The sequence below is a fragment of the Papilio machaon genome, chromosome 29, assembly GCF_912999745.1.
Source record: "Papilio machaon chromosome 29, ilPapMach1.1, whole genome shotgun sequence".
NCBI lineage: Eukaryota > Metazoa > Arthropoda > Insecta > Lepidoptera > Papilionidae > Papilio > Papilio machaon.
In genome coordinates, this window is record NC_060014.1 from 1,436,042 (window position 1) to 1,460,420 (window position 24,379).

The window sequence follows — 24,379 nt, forward strand, 5'->3', positions numbered from 1 at the left end:
ATATTTTTTAAAAGCAAGATATAGAAAAATTATAAAAAAATTAACAATAGAAAGAAAAACACATGTAAAATGGAACGCGTCGGAGTTTGACATTTAACGTCAAAGTCGAAAAACATTGACGCGTTGGCTTAAATTTAGTTTCACAATCCTGTTTTCGAAAAACTCACGTAGAAACATTTATGTTATCGTTAAATTTAATCGATAAGCCGCCTATCGACTATTCGTCCACGTAGTGTTAATACCAGGTAACTTGATTCTCCATACTTTAGTCACGGTTAGTACTTACGTGTATTTTTTCGTTTACCATTTTTAACTTATATTCAAACTTTTATAAGTAAGAGTTGAAATAGTAAGTAATGTTTCTTAATTAATTAAACATTTCGTGAATAAGGTTTACAATTTCAAGATAATCTCAATCGGCATTTATTTTATAAGTAAGCTATAAAAATACTTTCGTAAATACCAGATTTAAAACTAAAAATTAAAAATATGCTTCTTATAAAAGGCGAAAGTGAAAAGAGTTTTTAAGCTAGAGTATAATAATGGGAAGTAAAAAGGTTTTATGCAACTTTAGTTTTAATATATGAAGCTTTCTTTTCAGCCAGTAATATGTTGAGGTTATTACTTGTTGCTGCATTCGTGCAGTGTTCATTATCACAACAATATCAACAGAAAGTCGCCCCTGGAGTTCCTCCACAGAATTATCAGGTACTAAAATATTCTTTTATTTTAAAAGTAAATCTTTTAAAAGTGTTTATTGTCAAAAGCTACTAAGAAGATTTCATTTTTTTTAACTAGCTGTCGCCCGCGATTTCTGCGCGGAATTAAAAAAAAACTTAATATGTAAATTTCATTAAGATCCATTAAGCCTTTCTGGAGATACCTTCAAACAAATATCATTATCCATCCAATTAAAAAAAAGTAAAAAAACCTAATAACTAGTCTATGGATTCTTCCAGACTATGATCAAAATTGATGCCAAATTTCATCGAAATCCATTGAGTTGTTCCGGAGATACCTTCAAACAAACATCTATCCATCCATCTATTTGCATTTATAATATTAGAAAGGTTATAACAAAACATTGCAAAAGTTCAACCCTGCTTTCAACTTTCAACCCTATTTTTGTGTTAAAATTTACCTATCTCCTTTCTCTGGCTCTATACTATCTGTGTACCAAATTACATTTAAATCTGTTCAGTAGTTTTGCTGTGAAAGTGAGATAGACAGACAGATTTACTTTCGAATTTATTTAACATTAAGGATTTAACTTTTTTTTTCTTCTAGAACTACCAGCCACCACCTCCTCCTCCACCACAGCAAGTAAGTTGTAGAAATTTTTTTGTTCTATCTAAAAAAGTTTCTATAGAAAAAAAGCACTTTGTTTTTACTTTTTATTGTATTTGTTATTGTTTTGATGTACATTAACATTCTCTTTCTTATTATCATAGCACATGGGTATTATTTTTTCTTTAGTTTTTTAATTTTCAAAACCATAGATTACAATTTCACCTGACATTAAGTGATTTGGTTGAAAGTATGGGGCTTGTTTGTAAAGCACCTGATCAACATACTGTTCAAACATTCATGTTTATAATATTCATCATCATCAGCTCACTATACATCCCCATTGCGGGGCTCGGAGCCTACACAAAAATAGAGGTGACTAGAACATAGTCAACCACGCTGGCCCAGTGCGGGTTGATTGACTTCACACATATCATTGAATTTCTTCTCAGATATGTGCCGGTTGCATCACGATGTTTTTTCCCTTCACAGTGAAAACGTCGGATGTACATATGTAAATCGAGAGTCGAAAAACACATTGATACATGGCAGGATTCGAACCCAGGATATAATATTAGTAAGATTTAATTTCATCATCTTCCAGCAATACCAACAACAGCCACCACAGCAACAATTCCAACAACCACAACAGATGCAACAACAACATTATCAGCAACAAGTTCCGGTGCAACAAATACCTGTTCAAGTCTCACCGCAACAAGGACATGCTCACCACGGTGGTAAGTTTCATTAATACGTCATAAATCACAAACATGACTTAACGGCTAAAGTTAATGTGGAGAAGAAGTGCATAGAGTCATGGTCAGGTGTAAAAAATAAAATAAATCATTAAGTTATTTTTTTAATTCTTCGCGGACGGAGTTGCGGGAGATAGCTAGGAATTAATAAAATTTGTGTAAATTTTCAGATCCTCAACTTTTAAATCCGGCTAACATAGCTCAGGAAAGAGAGTAAGTATCCAGACCTTTTATCTCTTACATCTATCTATATCTATATATATAAAAGAAAATCGTGTTAGTTACACTATTTATAACTCAAGAACGGCTGAATCGATTTGACTGAAAATTGGTGGGCAGGTAGCTTAGAACCAGGAAACGGACATAGGATAATTTTTACCTCGTTTTATATTTTTTTTTATTCCGCGCGGACAGAGTCGCGGGCGACAGCTAGTATATATGTAATTCTTGAGGAATATTTATGTTTTATATATATAACCAGAGCGTCGGTGGCTTTGGGGTTAAGCACTTGACTTGCAATCTGCAGGTCCTGGATTCTGTCATGTACCAATGTGTTTTATATTTACATATGTACATTTATGTGACGTTCTTAAGATGAAGGAAAACATCGTGATGTAAATATCTGAGAAGAAATTCAATGATATGTGTGAAGTCAACTCGCACTTGACTGTGGTTGACTATGACATAGTCATCTCTAACTTAGTGTAGACTGTGAGACCCTCAGTGGGGATGTATAGTGAGCTGATGATGATGATATATAACTAGCTGTCGCCTGAACTCTGTTTGTGTGTAAAAAAAACTTAATAAGTAGTCTATGTATTCCACCAGACTATGTTCTACATCTGTGACAAATTTCATCAAGATCCGTTGAGCTCCATCTTAACATTCGCATTATAAATGGATGGATGGATGATTCGAAATATAAGGATATACTCTTTCTAATTAAATAGTTATTTGACAATTTTTTTTTACAGCCATATTAAAGAGCATATGGATGTACCAATTGATACATCAAAAATGTCCGAACAAGAATTACAGTTTCATTATTTCAAAATGCATGACGCTGATAATAATGATAAACTTGATGGATGTGAGCTGATCAAATCATTAATACATTGGCATGGTGAGTGTTTTTCATTATTTACACACTTTAATATTATATTACACACTCTTACATTGTTATTACACACTCTCAAATTGATATTACACACTTTTAAATTAAATATTTATCTATATTTTAAATTTTATTCTCACATACTCTGTTATTTATCACAATATTTTATCACAGTGATAATTACTTTTACTTTTTTCACACTTTTACACAGTTTACACATTTCTAAACGTAATTTTTTTCGTGATAATTATTGTTACACACTTTTTCATTCTAATATTTATCAACTTTTCACTTTGAACACACTTTCAAATACACTCAAACCTGGATAAGCGAGAGTCTAACGGAACGCGATATTTTTGTCGCTTGTAGAGGTTTCTTTCTTACCCGAGTTTCTCGCTTATAGAGGTATCTCGCTCGCTCACTTATCCATGTTAGATTGTACACATTTTCACTCTAGAAGTGTGTAATTTTTTTTCTATTTAAAGTGTCAATTGAATTAGGGAAAAAATAGAGGATTAAAAATTGTTGTAAATATATTTTTTCAGTTGATGATATTGATTTTGGATGTAAATTTTTTTTTATGTCTATAATATGTTTGTTTTGGGTTTTTTTTTCGCTTTGTGGGGGGATGAAATTTGTTTTTTTGGGATTATGTTGTTTTTTTTTTTTGGGCAATGTCATATTGGGATAGTATGAGAGTACTTTAAAATATATTTTTTTTTACTTTTTTGTCGTTAAGGTTAAGTTGAAAATGTTAAAATGTTTATAATAAATTTGTAAAATTTTTTTTAGTATGTGTTTAATATTTTTAAAAAACTAAAAAAAATCTCTCTCCACTATTTTTTTATGGAATAAATAAAAAAAACTAAAATTCATCCAAATGTTGTATATAACGGCGTAATTAAAGTACTTACTACTCTTGTAGTGTGCTTTTTTTGGATACGAAGTGGGTTACAAATTTAATTCCTCGACTAGAAATTTAATATTTCCCATATTATAATGTTATTTAAAGTACTTTCATACATTCATATTTTATTAGTGTTTTTTTTTTGCATAGATAATAAATAATTATGCTTAAAAAATTTTTACTTGTTTAAGAACGTTGGTCGTTTTTGATAATGTCAAATGTGACATTTTAAATTGTCTTGAAATCTAAATTAATTTTTCGCTAAAGTCATAATTAAAGTCTACTTAATTTATTAATTATTTATTATCTATACAAAAATGGTGCAAAACTACTCAACCACTGGACATGTAACGTTCCTAAAAAACGTCAATCGAAGTTACTTAATTAATATGACGTTAATCAAATAGGCACAAAATATCATTACGTATAACCTGTCCAGTGGATTCAGTTCGCGAAACTCATTACAGTGTTTGTTTTTATGTGTTGCCATCGTGCTGCTGGGGAAAAATACCAAAAAAAAATTAGAACAAGGTCATAAACAGCAACCACAAGCTGGATCACCACCTGTGGGTGAGAAAATATTCAATGATGATGAATTAACAAATTTAATAGATCCCATTTTAAATATGGACGACCATAATAGAGATGGTTTTATTGATTATCCAGAATTTGTAAGAGCACAACAGAAGAGTCAGAATAAAGATTGAATGTGAAGTCGGTTTATAATCTAATTAGATTATTTATAAAAAAAAAAAATCTTTACTAATATAAAGTTGATTATTAAGTGTCTTTAACACAACATCTTTTTTTTTAATTAATTTGGTGTATAGTAAAAAAAATCATGACATTTTTTTCAAAAAAAAAAATGATTATTACCTAAAAACGGCAACACTCTTAAGGTCTCTTTAATTAAAGATTATGCATGAAAGGCTATTTGTTTTAAGCGACATTTTTTGCGATATTTACTTATATATATATATTCAGAATCAGGGAATTTTTCTGATTCTGAATATATATATATATATATATATGTATATATATATATATATGTAAGTTAATATCGCAAAAAATGTCGCTTAAAACAAATAGCCTTTCACCCCTCGATATAATTTTGTCTATATTTATGTTCGGTTTATATGTTTTTTTTTTTAAAGTCTGATTATAAACTGACGGAATTCGTATTAAAAATATAAACATTCCTTGAACACAGTTGAGATTCTACATTTTTTAATTTTTTTACTCAAATAGTAGATTTTTTAACTACGGCAACATTGTCAATTATGTATTGAAAAGTTAACTTTAAATGATAAGTCACAAAGTTGTGTTTTTTTTCTTCGAGCATTCAAAGACAATTTTGTATATTTTGGTTGTTATTTTTTTTTCTGTTTTCGTATAAGTGCTTCCATTTTAAATATACAAATTTTGAGAGTGAATAAATATAAAGCCTTTCGTACACTAACGTAAATCTTCGATACTTGGAGATTTTAGTCGCTAAATGATTTACGTAATAAAATATCATAGAAATCACAACTTCGTTTATATGTCGATGGCTTAAGAATAAAGATCAATGTACAAATTGACAACTTTACAGGAGAAGCTCTCAAAGTTACAACCATATATGAAAATAGCTCGCATAGGTTCTTTTACTTCAGCAAAAAATACACATTTACACATGTAAATGTGTATTTTGTTGTGCATGTTGTTAACTAAACTAAGAGGTAACTTTTAATATAAAAAAGTAAAAATCATTAATTTGTTACTTTGACCCTTATACATATACATCGACATATTTAAACTTATAGACCGACAATGTTATCTGAACCGGTAAGCATAAGTCGAACTAAATTATGACAGGTCACTAGTGCCCCCCTGACAATGTCAAAAAAGTGTCATAAGATCCTTGTTGTACTTTAGCTGCCTTGTATTTACCTTTAAGAGTATTTTGTCCCTTATACATAGGATCCATCGGTTTAGATCTGTCATCTGCAATGTTGATCGTTCGCAACTTGTTTGTCAGTATCGTGAGAAAAGTCTCTGCGATTTTCAAAATGGCGGATCAAATCTATATAGTTGATATGTTGTTTTGTGTTGAATAGACGACTCACGTCGACGATTTTTGTGATTTACTTCGCCTTGTGTACGAAGGGCTTTAGAATTTCTTTGCAGTGACAGTTGTATTTCAACAAAGTAATGTTCGGTGATTGGTCGAAATTTGGATATAGTTTTTTTTTTTTTTTTTTTACAAAAAAATGGCTTTGTATTTTTCTGCATCAATTTTATTCAAGTATTTTTTTTTAAATTTAAACAGCATTTAAATATTAGAATAGAAGAAATCTTTTCACTCTCAAAAGTTGTATTTTACTCGAATATTTTATATATAAGTTTTTGTCTAATTTAAAATATATATATATATTTTTTCTAAGTCCAATCCTGTTTATAGTTTGCCAAACATTTCATCAAATGTTTGATATATATGCCAAATTTATTAAGTAAATATTTTTTGATTCGGACGTGATCGTTTCGAAGGGGGCATCACCGTGCCCCCAGATTTACTACAGGGGTAATAAATTTAACTCTAGAGTGATTTTTTTTTGCTACCTTTTCCTAATAAAATACATTTAATCACATTAAAAAAAAATTAAAAATGATTAAAATTGTGCAGTCTGTAGATTTATTAAATAAAGTTACGAAATCCGGAGAAAAAAAATAAGGCGAAAAAAAAGTACACCGGAGATTATTTGTTGGCGTAAACTCAGTGTTGTCATGTCAAATATCAAGTGACATTTAGTAAATCGATTCTCGGGTAAACGTCAAAATTGTATAAAGTACTCTATACGTCATATATACTATATAAAGACAATTTTTTTTTAATTATTATTTCTATCGCTTTTATATATGTGTGAAATTTCTAGATAATTTAGAATTGGATTATCTAACTACTTAACTATCTCCACTATTCTCTTGTGATATTATTTTTCCTTTGAAGAATACATTATTTTTTTTTCTTTAAATTGAAACTCATTTGATGAGTGTTTGTTTTGTATAAAGTGAATAAAAGATGATTTGTTTAAATATTTATTGTATAGTTATTACCTTACTAAAAAAAACCCCCTAAATCTTTTTTAAATTTAATTTCGCGCCTTTTTTTTTTGAGTGTTTGACAGTTGACGTTTATAGGGAAAAAATAACAGGTGCTATGTTACGTTGTGTGTTGCGTTTTTTATAACCGTTAATAAAACGGTTTATAGAAAGCAATTTAAATCAAGTCGTTTTTTTTAATTTAAAGACGTGAATTTAGTATAACAAAATATGTTTAAATAATAAAGTCTATTACAGAAAAATGTAGCCTTTGTATGAATAAAAAATGTCACAGATCAATGTTTTTTATAGCCTTACATATAGACTTCTAAAAAAAAGACAAATTTTAATACCAATCTTACTAATATTAAACATCTAACTGGTGTTTTCTTACTAAGTTCTATTTTGATTTGATGCAAAATCTTGCTGACCAAGTAATTTTGCAGCTCATTAACAAAAAAAAAAAAACAGAACTATATTGAAATGGTTTTGGACCTTACTAACTTCAAAAATGTATAACTGAAATATAACTTACGATAAATCATGTCTGTCATGTGACAGATCTAGACTTTTTTTTAATTCGTTATTTAATAGCTTCGGAGAGAATGCTTTTTGCCTAAGGAGGTCTAATATCAGTCGATATTTTTTTGGTTTTTTATAATTAACCAATAGTTATATAGTTACTACATGTCGTCCGCGACTCCGTCCATGCGGAATAAAAAAATAACATAATAAGTAGTGTATGTGTTCTTCTAAACTATGTTCTACATCTGTGATAAATTTCATCAAAATCTGTTGAGACGTTCTGGAGATATCTTCTAATAAACATCCATCTAAACATTCGCATTTATAATATTAGTAAGACTAGCTGTCGTTCGCGACTCTGTCCGCGTGGATGAAAAAAATCTTAATAAGTAGCCTATGTGTTCTTCGAAACTATGTTCTACATCTGTGACAAATTTCATCAAGATCTGTTGAGACGTTCCGGAGATAACTTCAAACAAACATCTAAACCAGGGATTCCCAAAATGGTCGATATCGAACTTTAAGCATTGCTAATTCTCACTCTGTCTCCTATTCACCTAAGTCAGAATGAAAAATAACAATCTGTAGCATCTGTTTTAAGTTAACGGACCATTATGAATAAGGGGGTTGATCTTAAAAGTAGGTAATTTAGCTTTGGGGGTCTGAGGTAACAGTTTATTTTGAAAAAAGGGGTCGCTTGTCCAAAATAGTTTGGGGATCCCTGTTGAACATTCGCATTTATAATGTTAGTAAGAAAACTAGTCTAGATTTTTTACAGAAGGCAGCGGTATAAGTATACATAGAAGTCTAGATTTGGAAGAAGCTATACCAGTTGTGGATAAGTTGTTGTATCAAATGGATGTTGATAACGATGGATATGTTGATTGGCCAGAATTAAAAGTTTATCATGCTAGAATCTAGAATCTAGATTATATGAGATGTAAAAGACGAAATTGAAAAAATACAGTTTTAAAATGGAGGAATAAAATTTTGTTTGTATTTTTTTTAATATAACTTTATATATAATGAGCTGTTGCTCTCGACTTCGTCAGTTTAATCTTACTAATATTATAAACTAGCTTTTACCCGCGACTCCGTCCGCGCGGAATAAAAAAAAAAAGAAAACTGGGTAAAAATTATCCTATGTCCGTTTCCTGGTTCTAAGCTACCTGCCCACCAATTTTCAGTCAAATCGATTCAGCCGTTCTTGAGTTATAAATAGTGTAACTAACACGACTTTCTCTTATATATATAGATAGTAAAAGTAATTTTAAAATTTTTATCAGTCTGTCTGTAAATCCACGTTTGTTCCATGCTACACATATTACATTTTGTTTTTAATTCCGCGCGGACGGAGTCTCTGGTAAAAGCTAGTTTTAATATAATTTTACATTAATTGAGTTGTCGACTGCGTCAGCGTGTTTAAAAAAAACTTAATAAGTAGCCTATGTATTTATCCAGACTATGTTCCACATCTGTGACAAATTTCATCAAGATCTGTTGAGACGTTCTGGAGATATGTAGTGTTAGAGACAAAAATAAACACTGTGCCGGTGTATCGGCGCAGCACTAGACATGTCAAATATCAACGCTTACGTCGCCTCACTACAGCTATCTGTCACTTGGTTTTGGGAACTTTAGCGCGCAATTCGCTCGAGATGATCTTGACTAATAATTCTCTAAAAGTAGTAAAAAAACATCCATCCACCATTACATCTAAACTATCGTATTTATAACATTGGAAAGATATCAAAAAATTATTGTAATCAGATCAATGGATTTAATTCCTTTTAGATTTCCTTTTTATGTCGATTTTTGCAATCGTGCGTTTAATACAAGTTTTTGAAACACGGCTGACGATAATCCTTTCTGGTAACTAACATTTTGTTGATTTAAAAGTTCAATTGTTTAAACTTTCGTCAGACATCATAATTAATTCATTAAGAAACGGCTTAACTCACGTGTGATCGTCCGGTGACGACACCGACCCATGGACCCCCGATGGGTCCGAAACTAGTCGGTGCCGTCACCGGACGGACACGTGAGTTAAGCCGTTTCTTAATGAATTGATTTAAAAGTTTTGTACGACTATATTTGAGTATTTTTATTTATTTTATCTGGTGAAATGTAAGCAATTGGGCGTTTTTCATGAAAGTCACCTCTGTGCTAATTTTTACAAACAGATAAGCTATATTAGTATATATTTTTTGAACGAGGTGACATATTTTTTTATCTTCATAAATTATTTTGTTCAAATTATTGTATTTATACTCTAATATAATTTTTATTACTCAATTAATGAGATAAATTGGTAAAATAACTGTTACTAGTTTAATAGCGGTTAACGTACAGTTAATAACGCTTCCGTTTCAGATGAACACGTTAAAGTTGATCGTAATGTTGAAACGATATCTGATGATAGAATTGCTTTTATTATTGATACAGTTTTAGAGCAAATGGATACAAATTTAGATGGATACATTACATGGGTCGAATCCAAAGCTAAGAATGGTATAGCTGTGTTACAAGATTAAATTTTTGATTAAATTTTTTGATTATCATAAGATTTTTTTTATTATTATAAACTAGCGTCTTCTGATACTTTTTTGACATTGACAGTGTGGCCAACACAGGATTAGATATACTTTTTGATTTAATGTACGAAACTGGTTGTGATAGATATGTTAATGGTCTAAATAATCAACTATGCAGTATGTTTATTTCATAAGCTTTCGCTTTTGTATGTGGTGTTGGAAATAAATCTGTAAATAGGTTATAAATTACAGTTTTTAAATATGCTTGATTTAAATGTCTTTTGTATTTATTATTCACTGACATCTATACTGGTTGGAAATTATAGCTTTTGTTTGATTCTATAGGCGCCAGATTTGGGGAGAAAAACTGAAAGCTGTTAGTATGTGGCGCTAGCGTCACGAGTCTGATGTCATCTGTGAATTTTATACGTTAATCTAACTAGTTAAATAAAGTATTCCTTTTTGATTCCGAAGCCGGAATGCATCCGCAGCTGAAAAAAGCAATATTATTTTTAAATGATTAACTAGCATGAAGAATTATTTATTTACAAGTGACTACAGTCCACAGAGTAATTTGTTTTTATAGTAAAGTGTTTTTTTATGTCTATGGCATATTTAATGATATTGTTATTTTTTATTATTCTGACATCTCTAGTTAACAAAAGGCAGTCTTTCTCCCCATACTGCTACAGACAATCTTCAGCCAAATGGCCGAAATCAAACAGGCACAAAATACCACAACTTATAGCCTATGCAGTAGTTGTCAGTGTGAAAAATCTCTTTAAATACAGAGTATAAACTAAACGTCATCTGTCAAAGTTTTTTTTTTATTCCGGACAAAACCTAATTATTAGGAGAAATGAAGTGTTGTGTTGTTTATACGTGAAAAATCCTCACTTAATCTGGGGTAAGTTTGCTTTGTGAGTATTTTGTTTGATATAAACTTTTGATTTATGACTTCAATAAGTTGTAATAATATTTAATTTAATTCCATGTATTCAACAACATTATGTACTTTTTAATCGACTTCAAAAAGAAGGAGGTTATCAATTCGACTGTATTTTTTTTATGTGTTACCGCGAAACTCTGCCCCTGGTGGTCCGATTTTGATAAAAATTATTTTAATCAAAAGGAAGTGCTTACAAATGGGTCCCATTTTTTTATCTTTAGAAATGTTTTTTTTTCTCTAGAATTATATATCAATGACTTGTTTATTCTTTAAAAAAACTTTATAAAGAGCCTATATGTTCTTGTAGTCTAGACTATTTTGTACATCTGTGCCAAATTTCATCAAGATCTGTTGATTCGTTCTGAAGATACCTTCAAACAAATATTGATCCATCCATGCATCTAAACATTCGCATTTATAATATTAATAAGAAGTCATTTCAGTTGAAATGTAAGCTTAAAAGGTTATGCAAAAATTATACAATTTATTTTAGGTCAAGTTGATAAAAATCACGAAGTATATTCAGATGAGCAATTGGAACAGCTTTTGGAACATGTTTTGAAACATACAGACCTGAATAATGATGGATATATCAGTTATTTAGAGTATAGAGTTAGTAATTACAAGGGACAAGTTGCAAGAAATAAATAAAGAACAAATTTTCATTGCCGAAATAGCTTATAAAAAACACATGTCAAAATATATAGATTTTAAAACTTATTTTGTTGATTGTCCAATGTGTAAAGTCGCCGACTGAAATCTCCGGGTTTCGAATACTTTGTTGTATTGTGTACGAAGGGCCCAACCCTTTTGAGTTAATTAATGTTAGTTCAGTTTATTTAAAAATGAGATTGTCAATATTTTCTAAGTATTTCGAAAGGAATTCCAGTTTTAGTTTTCCCATTGTTCAGATAAAAAAATATTTTCCACTTCTTTAGTTTACTAGTTACTTAGTTTGATTTCCATAACCTATTTAAAAATGCTAACAGTTGACAAAATAAAGTTTAATTTTTAACTTTTTTTTTTATTTTACCTTTCATTTTCAGCTTCTATTGAAAGACAGGTAAGTTCTTTTTATTTCGATTCTGGTTTTGGTATAAAACTTAAGAAATTTTATAAATAATAAGCTATAAATAATGTTTTAAAATGTCATCATTCTCGTGCTAGCAAAGGTGTTTAAACATTTTTCATGGAATGGACAGTTTTTATTTTAAATTTTAGTTATGCTACTCGACGATAGATGTCACTCACTTTCTATTTATGTTTCAAATGGTGGTGGATCTGTTTTTCTTGTTTGACACTAGATGTCGCTGTTCCTAAAAATGTTTTGAAATATATAACTGGTTCATCACTTATGGATTTGTTTTTCCGCAGACGACCATGGAGAAATAGTTGAATCTGAAGTTAAATATAAAGACAAAGATCTTGAGGAAATTGTGAACGGAGCTTTGAAGCAGGCGGACCATAACAATGACGGCTACATCGATTATTTTGAATATAAATCCGTATAAAGGAACAATTCAAATGACAGCTGTCACCGCCATATTGTTACGAATGCGCCATATTATGACGTCATTATATATATTATTTAGGGACAGATTTATATACGAAAAACTTTTTTATAATAAAATGGATATGAAAAATTTTACATGGCAAAAAAAAATTAAAATACTCTCTAAGATACGTAATTTTGTATTAAATAAATGATTCAGACTAGTCAAAGGTTTTGTAAACTCAAATTTTATTTCTCTAAATTTCCTCTCTATTTTTTTTTTAAATAAAAGACTCGATTTAAACACACTCTTTTATTTGAAAACTATAAATTTTTACCAAAGAATCAAAAATACTAATGGTTCTTTTTAAACTCGTTTTTATTTGAAATTAATGGTACAACATAAATCCAAAATACACAATATAATATATAATCAACACATCTAGTGTAACACAATTTACATACATATAAAAAAAATTAAAAAAGAACAAACCTTCCCACAGTAAAAAAATCTGAAATAAGTAACTCTATTTCAAATAAAAAATATTTTAAAATATAACGCCATAATAAATCTATTAATAATATAAAGTTTAAATTAAATTCTTGGAATATATTTCATCTAATATTTAAAAATAAATTGAGAAATATTTGAATGTATGAATACAGCTGTACGAACTAGGAAAACTAGGACTATTTACTATGAATAAAAAGCACTCACCAAAAACACTTTAAAATTCTATTTCTATAAAAAAGGTCACATCGCCAATAATAAAAACTATAATAAAATCAATAAAAACCAAATAATAATTAAACATTTAACCGAACCAATTTATTGATCTGAAACCGTCTTTAATCTACGATAGCATTTTGTGTGAATTCGCTTGAAATCTTAAGATTGCAAATGTATGCCTAATAGTAGGGAAGGCGAAGCAGGGAATTTTAGATTAACTCGAGTGCAGCAGTCAAACATAAGGTGGGGAACCTTGTACCCAAGCTAGTAATCATATCACAAATGGGTGGGTTGGGTGCAAGGTTCTCCCTTTATTTTTAATTGCCACGCTCGAGTAAAATAAAAAAAATCCCGCTTCGCACACCCTACTGGAAATTTGAAAAGAGGTAAGATATTGTACAGTACTAAATTTAAAAAAATAAATAATACTTTATGAGCCCCGTTACAAGGTTACGTTGTTGGATTTTGATGAAATGTCAAATGTGATCGAAAAATTGACCCAACCCAAAAATAAAACTAGTATTTTTATACATTTTTTATCGATCAATATTACCTCATAAAGGATTAAAAACTTTAATCATATCAAACGAAAGACATAAGTATGCGATGTAGTAAAAAATATATATACATTTAAACGTAAAGTTGAATTATAGCCATCTTTAAGATTAGTATTTTGCCGCTCAACACTAGATGTCGTAATTGTAACTACATTGTACTGATTAATTAGATATGTTTGGATTTATAGAATTATTTGATTTTGTATTGAAAAAAAAAATACATTACTTCACATTCTACGTCTACAAGTTAGCTACATAATGAAAAGCTACTTAAAAACATTAAAGTGAATTAAACGACACGGATTTTAAAGTAAGTTAAGTTATTGAAAAAAATTTATGTTTTTGTATCATATATTGTTTTTAAAAAGAAAAATAGTTGACTGACACAACATTGTAACGACGTTCAATTGACACGATTACAATAAATTCGATATTTCATGGCCGCTAATACAAAGTTACGTTGTTGAATTTTGATGTAATGTCAAATGTGATATATTAAATTGGGCCTACAATAGCCAAAAACATAATTTATCTCTAATGAATACATTTTCAATTCCATATAATAAGAATATAATTGTATATTTCCCCTTTAATAAATTAGAAAATAACCAATTAAAAAAAACCGCACACAAATTGAAAAAAAAAACACATTACATTGTCACTTAAATGACATTACATAATTTTTTTATATTTCATCTAAATAAAGATATATGTATATGTACATTATATGATACATAATTAAACATAAAATGTACTTTGTAGCCAAAATTTTTAGTTTTTATTCAGAACATGATATTATCCATACGATCCTATTAGTTAGCACGCCATCTATCGCTAGTTACTAGTAATCAATTTAAATTAATTTCCACGCCATCTACCGCAATTTAGAACATATTCTCCGATTAGTTTCCACGCCATCTGTTGGTCACCAGTCGAGCGGCTTCTGCATCGCTTGCTTTAGCGAGACACTATTCTCGCTGTAGAATTGCATGAACCAGGCGCGGTAAGCGCGGATAGTTTTGTCGGAGCGAACGTACGGGGGCACACTCACATAGCGCTTGTTGTTCCAAATCGTCACGTCGCGTTTGAACTGAACATACGAAACATAGTTTAACGCTACTCAGACGTCTGACCAATTAATCTGATCCAGTTGGCTAGCATTTTCCTGTTAATCTCAATTCAATGAGACCTTTTTTATAGTATATGTTGGCGAACGAGCAAGCAGTCACCTGAATTCGCCGCTACTCAAAAACAGGCACAATTGCAAATAATGCCATGCTCTAATTCACAGAGAAGGGGATGCAAAGAAACAAAACATTTCCCTTTTCTATGCGTTCCCTTTTTCATGAAATCCGTTGACTTTCCCTTCATTACCTTATAAGAAAAGGATGAGAAGGGAAAGACGAGAACGTCCAGCACACACATCAGACTGTACGTGGAATGACTTCCACTTAACGTCTGTCTTCTGTGTGGTCGTGGTATTGCTCCAAGCGAGCTGGCCTATTCATGCAACAGATGTTGTGTGGCGTCTACTATCGTCAAAATCTTTGTTGTACTCTAGCTATATTGTCATGTTTGATTTGTCGTATGTGTAAGTACATAATTTTTTACCGGCACAAACAATTTGGTCTACAAGCTTGATACAGCTTTTAGTTGCAACTGTTGGTATGTTATAATGTTTGCACTGTATAATGATACAGGCATTAGAGTTAAAAAAGAGAACATATCGCAAGTAGAGTAAATACTGATTTTACAAAGGAAGCACATATTTGAACCTTTACAAAACACAGTCCCCACTGACCTGCATAGCCTCGGCGAGTACCATAAACGCTCCAAACACCGCGTTGTAGTTTGGTGTGAAGACGCGAGTCACAACGCGCTGCAGTAACGGACTGAGAGGTGTCACTGACTGAGCCACCATCAGCGAGCCAAGAAGACATTCGAAGTGCAACCGAACGTGGCTCGGACCGATCTGATATTAGATACGAATAAGAACACTCAGAGACATTTAAGGACAACACTTATTGTCGATTTAAAAATTAGAAATCTAAACAACCATTAAAGATTCTGAATACGATAGTAAGTGGACAAACAAAGGCTAACTAAAAAGTAGAAACAACTATCTGCAAAGCTCGATCGAGAAAAGACTATCTATCTAACCTAACTATAATTTAAAATAAACGAAGAACCCGACTGACTGAGGCTCTAATGATTACATAGCGCCATCTAGTGGCTACATTTTAAAACAAATATTATCTTAATATATATAAATCTCGTGTCACAATGTTTGTCCTCAATGGACTCCTAAACCACTTAACCGATTATAATAAAATTCGCACACCATGTGCAGTTCGATCCAACTTGAGAGATAGGATAGTTTAAATCTCAAATTATAGTCGCAATTTTAATTTATTGCTAATTATTTGTCTGTTATTATTTGACAGTCACAATTATCTGTTAACTCCAAATGATTCTAACAGATGTCGATACCTTTCGCCTGGGTTGAGTAAGTAATCAATAGATGGCGCTGCTATGGTAAATCTACGAACGTGTCATATAAGCTTATTAACTGCGCGCGGACGGAGTCGCGGGCGACAGCTAGTAAATATATAAATTTAACTATGTTACGTAACACTTGCTAATTTTTAAAACATACTCAAGCACCAAAAATTTATTTAACAATGTAAAAAGTTATTTCGAGTCAGATTAGTTTTTAATTAACTTAGAATTTTATTTATTACTCCCATTGTATGTGTTTTGTACCGATATAATATACACAATGACACTTAGTTGAAGAATACTCAACGAATTACACCTCACTTGTCAAAACCGTTTCAGTCGTTTAGGCTACAGAAGGTCACAAAGCAATTAACTGGTACATCCTATCCTAAGTCAGAATTAATTGCACCGGTGCATTCCACCGGAGATCCCGGAGCCCTACCAGTGACACTAGAGGATGACTACCGGAAGGGTTTTAGTGGGTAAAACACTACATAACCTTGCTTTTTCCAAGGAGCAGGGTATCTTTTTAAGATTCCCCCCCCGATACCAAATAAAGTCAGAATTAATTATACCTGTGTCACAGCTACTTTCATTGGGAAGACGTTGCATTTGAGTACGATGTACTTCTGCTCGAACAACATATGAGCCTCGTGCGCCTTCTCACCGCGACACCACTCCGCCGCCCAAATGTGCTGACCTAAAAACAATTTTTATCTAATATATAAAATTCTCGTGTCACAGTTTTCGTTCCCGTACTCCTCCGAAACGTCTTGACCGATTCTCATGAAATTTTGTGAGCATATTCAGTAGGTCTGAGAATCGGCCAACATCTATTTTTCATTTTTTTTTAACTGCGCGCGGACGAAGTCGCGGGCGACAGCTAGTATATTTATGAAGAGGGCAAACGAGCAGCGGATAAACTTATATTAGTTGATCTACCATGCACATCCCGCAACGGTAGAAGAATCGTAGATGCCTTACGCGAAAAAATCGTCTTTTCAGAAATAAATTTTAAATCAGAATCAAAAAATTGGAATATCCTAAATAATTTTGAGCTTTAATGTAAAATGCTCACCAATGATATTATGTAAGATGGGAAATTTATTTCCAATATCAGTGAGCATTGACGTCGAATGTAGAGCGTTTAGATGAGCCACATCGGCCCCGTTCTCTGGTATCTCCTGTACAAAATACAAATCAAGATTAAAGCTAACAGATGTCTGTGAACAGTCTCTTTGCTATTTTAACTAAATCAGGTGGCAGTTTACTCGTTTGCTACCGTTTAATCTAAAAAAACACATAATCTTGTTATTCCACTCTATTTGGCACCAGAATTTGTTTTAGATCGATCTATCTTCCGTAATTCCAATCGTCACTCTGGCATTCCATCCCTTGTTACATGCGGTTCATCACTCCTCACATACCTGTATATGAACGTTGACCATGAACTCATTTCTGCCTCTGAAGGTCATGTACTTCATCTCCGGGGCTTCAGGCACCGTCCAGAGCGGGTCACGACCCTCTGCGTCATGCCACACCCACACCGCGCCGTCCACCTCCATTGTGTGGTACGTCTTGATACTGATGCCTGCCGGCACTGTGGCGAACAAGATATTGTACCATAGAAACTATATATTGTATGAAAAAGGATATGGTAGAGAACGAAGTGAACGTCTTGTTATGACGTCTGATATAGATGGATATGGAATAAATAAGCAGACTCTACACAGAGAAGTCAAGATGTTGAGAATATACCATTTTAGCTATTGAAGCAAAAAAGTAGACATTGGATTACATACGTGCCATGCTTTTGCGGATAGTGACCTCAACGTAGTTATAATGTACAATGATTATTATTTAGTACAGATTTTTTCATTGTAAATAAAATTAACCACTTAATGACTGAAGTGCGTCCGTTAAAACACAAATGAAGACTGATATATGGGTGTCGGGTCACTTAACAATTTTGCTCGTTGCTGCTGTAAGAGAAAATCATTCTGGTCTTACCAGTTTCAACATTAGGTATGCCAACGCATTGTCCATCTGCGTTGAACTTCCACTGGTGAAAGGGGCACGTGATGCAGCTGCCGCTGACCGTGCCACCGATAGCCAGGTTAGCGCCCAAGTGTGGGCAATATGCCTCCACACAGCGAGCCACGCCGTCCTCACCACGGTATACGCAGAGGTTTAACCCTATGAGAAATAATAAATACGAGCTTATCTTTCTCTGCCAGTCACCACTAGATCACGCTGATGTAGAATTAAAACACGGAGATGAAACACGTATTACGAATTTAAAACATTTTTATGTGTCAATGATGTCCTGCAATTCTGTACTCTTCTTAACCATGGAACATTTTAACTTTAAACAAATCAAATCATATACATAAGTCTTAAAAATTTTCGCTAATGAAGGATACATAAATATATGTAATATGTAACCTAACGCATCCACGGAGACCATCTTGCCAACTTTAAGGTCTCTACTCTCGACGACAGCGAACCAGCCATTAGGGTAGGGCGGAGGCAGCTTATCTCCTATCTGCTTCGCGCTCTGTACTCTGTTGATATTCATAGCCCTGTCTCTTTTGCCACTTATATGTTCGAAACCAGTGTCAGTCAGTTCCTGAAATATTGATTATTACTGTTGATATTATGATATTAAAAAGTGACCTTTTATAATAGAATAATTACGAAATATAAATATAGGAACAAATGTAATAAATAGAACAAAAGAGTACATTGGAACGTTTTTTTAATTACTAGTAAAGTAGCGCTTGCAATTACAATAAAAAAAAACTTGTGAGCCGTCATGGGACGCCTGGCAGATGTGAAACATCGTGTGTGTACAAGTAATATGCATAAAATATTAAATATTATAATAAATAAATAATGATAATGATAATTAAAATAATGATAATAATAATGTATACCTCAGCGTACACTTTACTACACATAAAATATATATATGTATACATTAGTATAGCGTGGTGACCCGTCGCCACGGCAAGCGTCGCCACGCCAACAATTCGGTTTACAAGTGATCCTATAGATGTTTCACATCAAAAGTTTGTAATACTTGAACGAGTGACGTCACCCGATGATCAAGAGACAGTCTTGTCGATGATCAAAATAGAATCCTTTTTATCATTCCAAATAGAATACTTATTAATATTGGTTAATTTTTTTATGAAAAAGGTCTATAGGAATTGTAGTATTTCGTAATAGTTTAACATTTAATTAAAATTTTAAATTTTTCGTATCGATTGCCGACGCCCATGAATAATTAACTAAGCTAACATTTGTAACAAAAAAATAAGACGGAAAAAAATATCTGTTTCGAAAAACTATTTAAATGTTTAAAATTCACATTGTTTGTGATTAGTTGGAAGTAAATTGCAAATAAAATATGACATTTTTATTATATAAACAACAAACTAACCATCACATAAATCGGTGGACTCAAATAACTCCTGTATAAAACGTATAGCAAAAATAATATTGTTCCGGTCAATAATAAATAACCAATATTCTCAATGAACAAATTGATTCCTGAACGAGCGGTAGCCATTGCCAAATTCGTCGAGAAAACTAAAACCTCCTTTTGTTCCATATTCAAATAGTGACATTGCGCGGGAACTGCTATTTTACCGTCCGCCATCTTGTAATGGTCTTGATAAAATTCGGCCATAATATTTTCTGTTGTATTTGTCACGGCAAAATCTGCAATAAAAAATGTTTTATCCTGCAATGAAATAAAATGGATATGTATTTTTTTCTTCTGTTTTCAATAAGAAATTATAAAAATTAATATTTATTGGAAACGTCCGCTACTCGCTGTAAGATGTCGCTACAAATAATTTGTACAAAAACTGTAGCTCGAATCAAATGGATGCCTTATTAATTTAATTTGTATGTAACTTTAAAATTTGATAACAATTAATGTATTTTGTTTTTATTTAATTTGTCAATGTTGTTATCAAAGCAACATTTTAAATTTACCGAATTTGTTAATTCAACTATTTTATTAAGTACTCGACTGTATGTGAAATTAATTTATATTGATTCAATTGTACTTTATTTGACATTTTATAAATGGTATTTTTTGCCCATGAATTTAATTTATTGTTTCACATAAGAAAATTATTGTTATCTCCATTTATCAACGAGACATATATATCGTATCGATAATAGCTTTTTTTATATAATTAATTATGAAACAATTAAAATGTAACACGAGTTGCAAAATTATTACATTGAACCTTTAAGATAACCTTATTTAAAAATCTCTAATTTATTCATACAAAGTATGCTGAAGGCTTAATATTGGTTCATTTACCTTACACGATTCATAAGAAAAGAATGGTAAGGGGAAGTCAATTTGACTTGGAAGACGACGTGTAGGAACTAGGAAGGTGACCTCTTTCTGTATCTGCCCTTCTCTGTTAATCAACGTGCCTACGTTCACCATCTAAATTGTGGCAGATCTCTGTCACTATTGTATGATGTATATATTTTAGCGAAATCCAGTTTCAATTTTGAAATTGTGAGATTGAAAATGATACATTTATAATACTACGTAGGAGAGCATTAAAAAAGGGGTTTCATAAATTCGTCCCATAAAAGACCTTCCTTTTAATATTATAAGATGGCAAATGAGCAAGCAGCCATCTGAGTTTGCCGAAATGCTGAAGCGACCGCTGCCCATAGACATCCGCAATTGCAGATACGTTGCCTACCTTTTATCGACGGAGGAGGAGTCACACAGAAAGGGATTATTTCCCCTTCCTATGCGTCCCCAAGTCGTATTTATACTTTTTTTTAGACGTGTAACTGTTTACACTACGTCCATGTTTATTTTTACCCGACTGACATATTAGGGTTAATATTTTTTGTTTATGAAAATAAATGAAGACCTCTTTTCTTTAAGTAAAAACTTTTTGATGACTTTCCTTTCCTTTTTCCTTTTCAAAGTGACAAAATATAAATTTATTAATTTTATACATCATAGAAAGATTATTCATTATATTAATTAAGTAGCTGACGCCCGCAACTCCGTCCGCGCGTAATTAAAAAAAGACTTAATAAGCCTACGTGTTCCAGACTATGTTTTACATCAGTGCCAAATTTCATCACGATCCGTTGAGCCGTTCTGGAGATAAACAAAAATCCATCTATACATTCGCATTTATATTAGTAAGATTTTTATTATAAGTAAAAACATTTTATGTTGTTTCTTTTATTTATCACCATTCCACCGGTGGTTTTTTTACAAATTTTAATAAAAAAAAACATATAAAATGTATATAAATATCAACTAACCTTATAAATTTCGTTGCTACTGAAGAACTATTCTATGTTGATTATATATGACTTTAAAATAAAACTTACCTTCGTTACGTCCGTACCTTTAGCATTCTAAGATGCAACTGAATTTGTTAACGAGTCAATGCAATATCTGTACTAATTATAATTACATAAAAAACATTTTTAATTTATGGCATTTGATAATACTGTTTTATAAACTACTTTAAAAATTGGTTTATATTTAGATTAAGTTAATGAAAAATAAACTAAAAAAAATATCATTTAATTAATTCAAATAATTAGATCTACTTATGAATAAATGTATTTTTTTAAATTAATTGTGAAGCAATTAAAATGTAACACGAGTTGCAAAATTGTTACATTGAACCTAAAAGATAAAATTATTTAAAAATCTATAATTTATTCATACAAAGTATGCTGGAAACTAAATACTGGTTAATTTACCTTACACTATTCAAAAGGAAAGAATGATAAGAGGAAGTGAAATTGACTTGGAAGGGGACGTGTAGAAAGGTGACCCCTTTCTGCACATCCCCTCCTCTGTTAATCAACGTAGGCAACGCATCTGCAACCATCTAACTTGTGGCAGATCTCTGTCACTATTGTATTTTTAGTGAAATTCAGTTTCAATTTTGAAATTGTGAGATTAAAAATTATGCACATAGATTTCTATTATTACGTAGGCGAGCACTAAGCCCCGCCATGTACCAATGTGTTTTTCGATTTTCGATTTACATATGTACATTTATCCGATGTTCTTACGGTGAAGGAGCTAACTCTGGTTTATTACTTATGAATTTGTTTTACCCAGACGACCACGGAAAAATGGTTGAATCTGAAGTTAAATATGAAGACAAAGATCTTGAGGAAATTGTGAACGGAGCTTTGAAGCAGGCGGATCATAACAATGACGGCTACATCGATTATTTTGAATATAAATCCGTTTAAAGGAACAATTCAAATGACAGCTGTCACCGCCATTTTGTTTACGAATGCGCCATATTATGACGTCATTCATTTATTCAAGAACTATTTATGTATGAAAAACTTTTTTTTATAATAAAATGGACATGACAAATTATTCAAGTAAGGCATAATTAAAGAAAAAAAATCAAACTACTCTTAAAGATACGTAATGTTGTTTGAAAAAAAAAAGATTCAGACTAGTCAAAGGTTTTGTAAAATCAAATTTTATTTCTCTAACTTTCATCTCTATTTTTAAAATAAAAAACTCGATTTAAAAACACTCTTTTATTTAAAAACTATACATGTATATTAAACAATCAAAAATGTCTTAATACAATAAAATATTAATTTAGTTAAGAGAATTAAATTTTCAATGTACAATTTTTTCCGCCATATTCCCTTTAATATTATTTTCATTTGAAATCAATGTAATTAATGGCACAGCTTAAATGCAAAATACATGTTAAGTTTATACTAGCTATCGCACGCGACTTCCTCCGTGCGGAATTAAAAAAAAAACTTAATAAGTAGCCTATGTTTTCTTCCAGACTATGTTCTACATCTGTGACAAATTTCATCAAGATCTGTTGAACTATTCCGGAGATATCTTCAAACAAACATCCATCTAATCATTTATTATATAAGTAAGACATAAAAAAAAAAGAAAATTAAACAAGAACAAGCCTTTCCACTGTAAGAATTTTTATAATAACAAAATTTATTTCAAATTAAAAACAATTTAAATTATATCGTCATATTAAAACTAAATAATGAATTATATAAAGTGATTTGTTAACTTTAATAATCAAATTTTTTAACAAAATATTGCATCTAATTTTAAAATAAATTGACCAATATTTGATTTTTTGACACCTAAACAAGCACACGCATAACTAAATACAATAAAAAAAAACACTTAAAAAGTAAAACTCTAGAATCAATCAAGAACGGCTTAACTCGCCACATATCGTCCGGTGTAGCGTTGCCAGGCGTCCGAATAAAGCCGGATATAGGTAGGCTTTTTGATTGCGTGTCCGGCCAAAATCAACGGTTGTCCGGCTTTTGTTAGGCTTTTTACATTTCCCAAACGAGAGTGTACCTATTAATACTGAGACAAAATTCTAAATAATATAGGGTGTCCGACCTTTCTACCCAAATGTCCGGCCAAACTGGCTGGTCTGTCCGGCTAGTAGGTTTGGCGACCTGGCAACCCTAGTCCGGTGACGGCATTCGCACTGACACGAGACGCGACGCGACCGCGAAGATCTCAAAATAAACACTCGCCCTGAAGATGGACCTCCAACTGGTCGATCATACAGGAGTTAAGCCGTACTTAAGTAAAACTCTATTTATTTAAAAAAAGGTCACAGCGCCAATATTAAAAACTAACTACAATATTATAATTATATATATTCCTTCATTTAATTAACCTACCCTGTCTCAAACTAACGCGCTAGAATTAACAATAGATCTTTACTTAGTATCTTGATCGTCTGGCTTAAACGCGCGGACTTATATAGAGCGTTTAATTTGCGGTAGGAGTACTCGACTGGGTGCAATGTTCCCCTTTTATTTTTAACTGACACGCTGGAATAAATTCAAAATTCCCCTCCTCGCAAACTCTACTATAATGGAAATTTGAAAAAAGGAAA

General features: G+C 31.5%; 2 protein-coding genes across 7 annotated transcripts; one reads left to right on the top strand and one right to left on the bottom strand.

Annotated features, from left to right (window-relative positions):
• The first annotated feature begins 82 nt into the window (after nucleotides 1-82).
• Nucleotides 83-22,766, top strand: LOC106712085 (multiple coagulation factor deficiency protein 2 homolog). Of its 6 annotated transcripts, none has more exons than XM_045685340.1 (7): nucleotides 83-245; nucleotides 602-708; nucleotides 1,288-1,323; nucleotides 1,892-2,027; nucleotides 2,216-2,258; nucleotides 3,020-3,168; nucleotides 11,646-11,967. In XM_045685340.1, exons 2-7 carry the CDS (start codon nucleotides 610-612, stop codon nucleotides 11,801-11,803), a joined length of 621 nt encoding a protein of 206 aa, XP_045541296.1. In that variant the 5' UTR covers nucleotides 83-245; nucleotides 602-609; the 3' UTR covers nucleotides 11,804-11,967. The 6 variants fall into 6 exon arrangements, with proteins under 6 accessions (XP_045541296.1, XP_045541298.1, XP_045541297.1 ...); XM_045685342.1 differs by lacking the exon at nucleotides 11,646-11,967 and adding an exon at nucleotides 12,527-12,737 and having other exon boundaries at nucleotides 84-245; XM_045685341.1 differs by lacking the exon at nucleotides 11,646-11,967 and adding an exon at nucleotides 22,573-22,766 and having other exon boundaries at nucleotides 85-245.
• Nucleotides 14,758-20,147, bottom strand: LOC106708230 (cholesterol 7-desaturase nvd). Its single transcript, XM_045685343.1, has 8 exons — nucleotides 19,876-20,147; nucleotides 18,876-19,059; nucleotides 18,441-18,626; nucleotides 17,858-18,030; nucleotides 17,509-17,614; nucleotides 17,006-17,130; nucleotides 15,733-15,903; nucleotides 14,758-15,021 (listed from the first exon to the last, which is right to left on the bottom strand). Exons 1-8 carry the CDS (start codon nucleotides 20,122-20,124, stop codon nucleotides 14,857-14,859), a joined length of 1,359 nt encoding a protein of 452 aa, XP_045541299.1. The 5' UTR covers nucleotides 20,125-20,147; the 3' UTR covers nucleotides 14,758-14,856.
• Nucleotides 22,767-24,379: the final 1,613 nt, after the last annotated feature.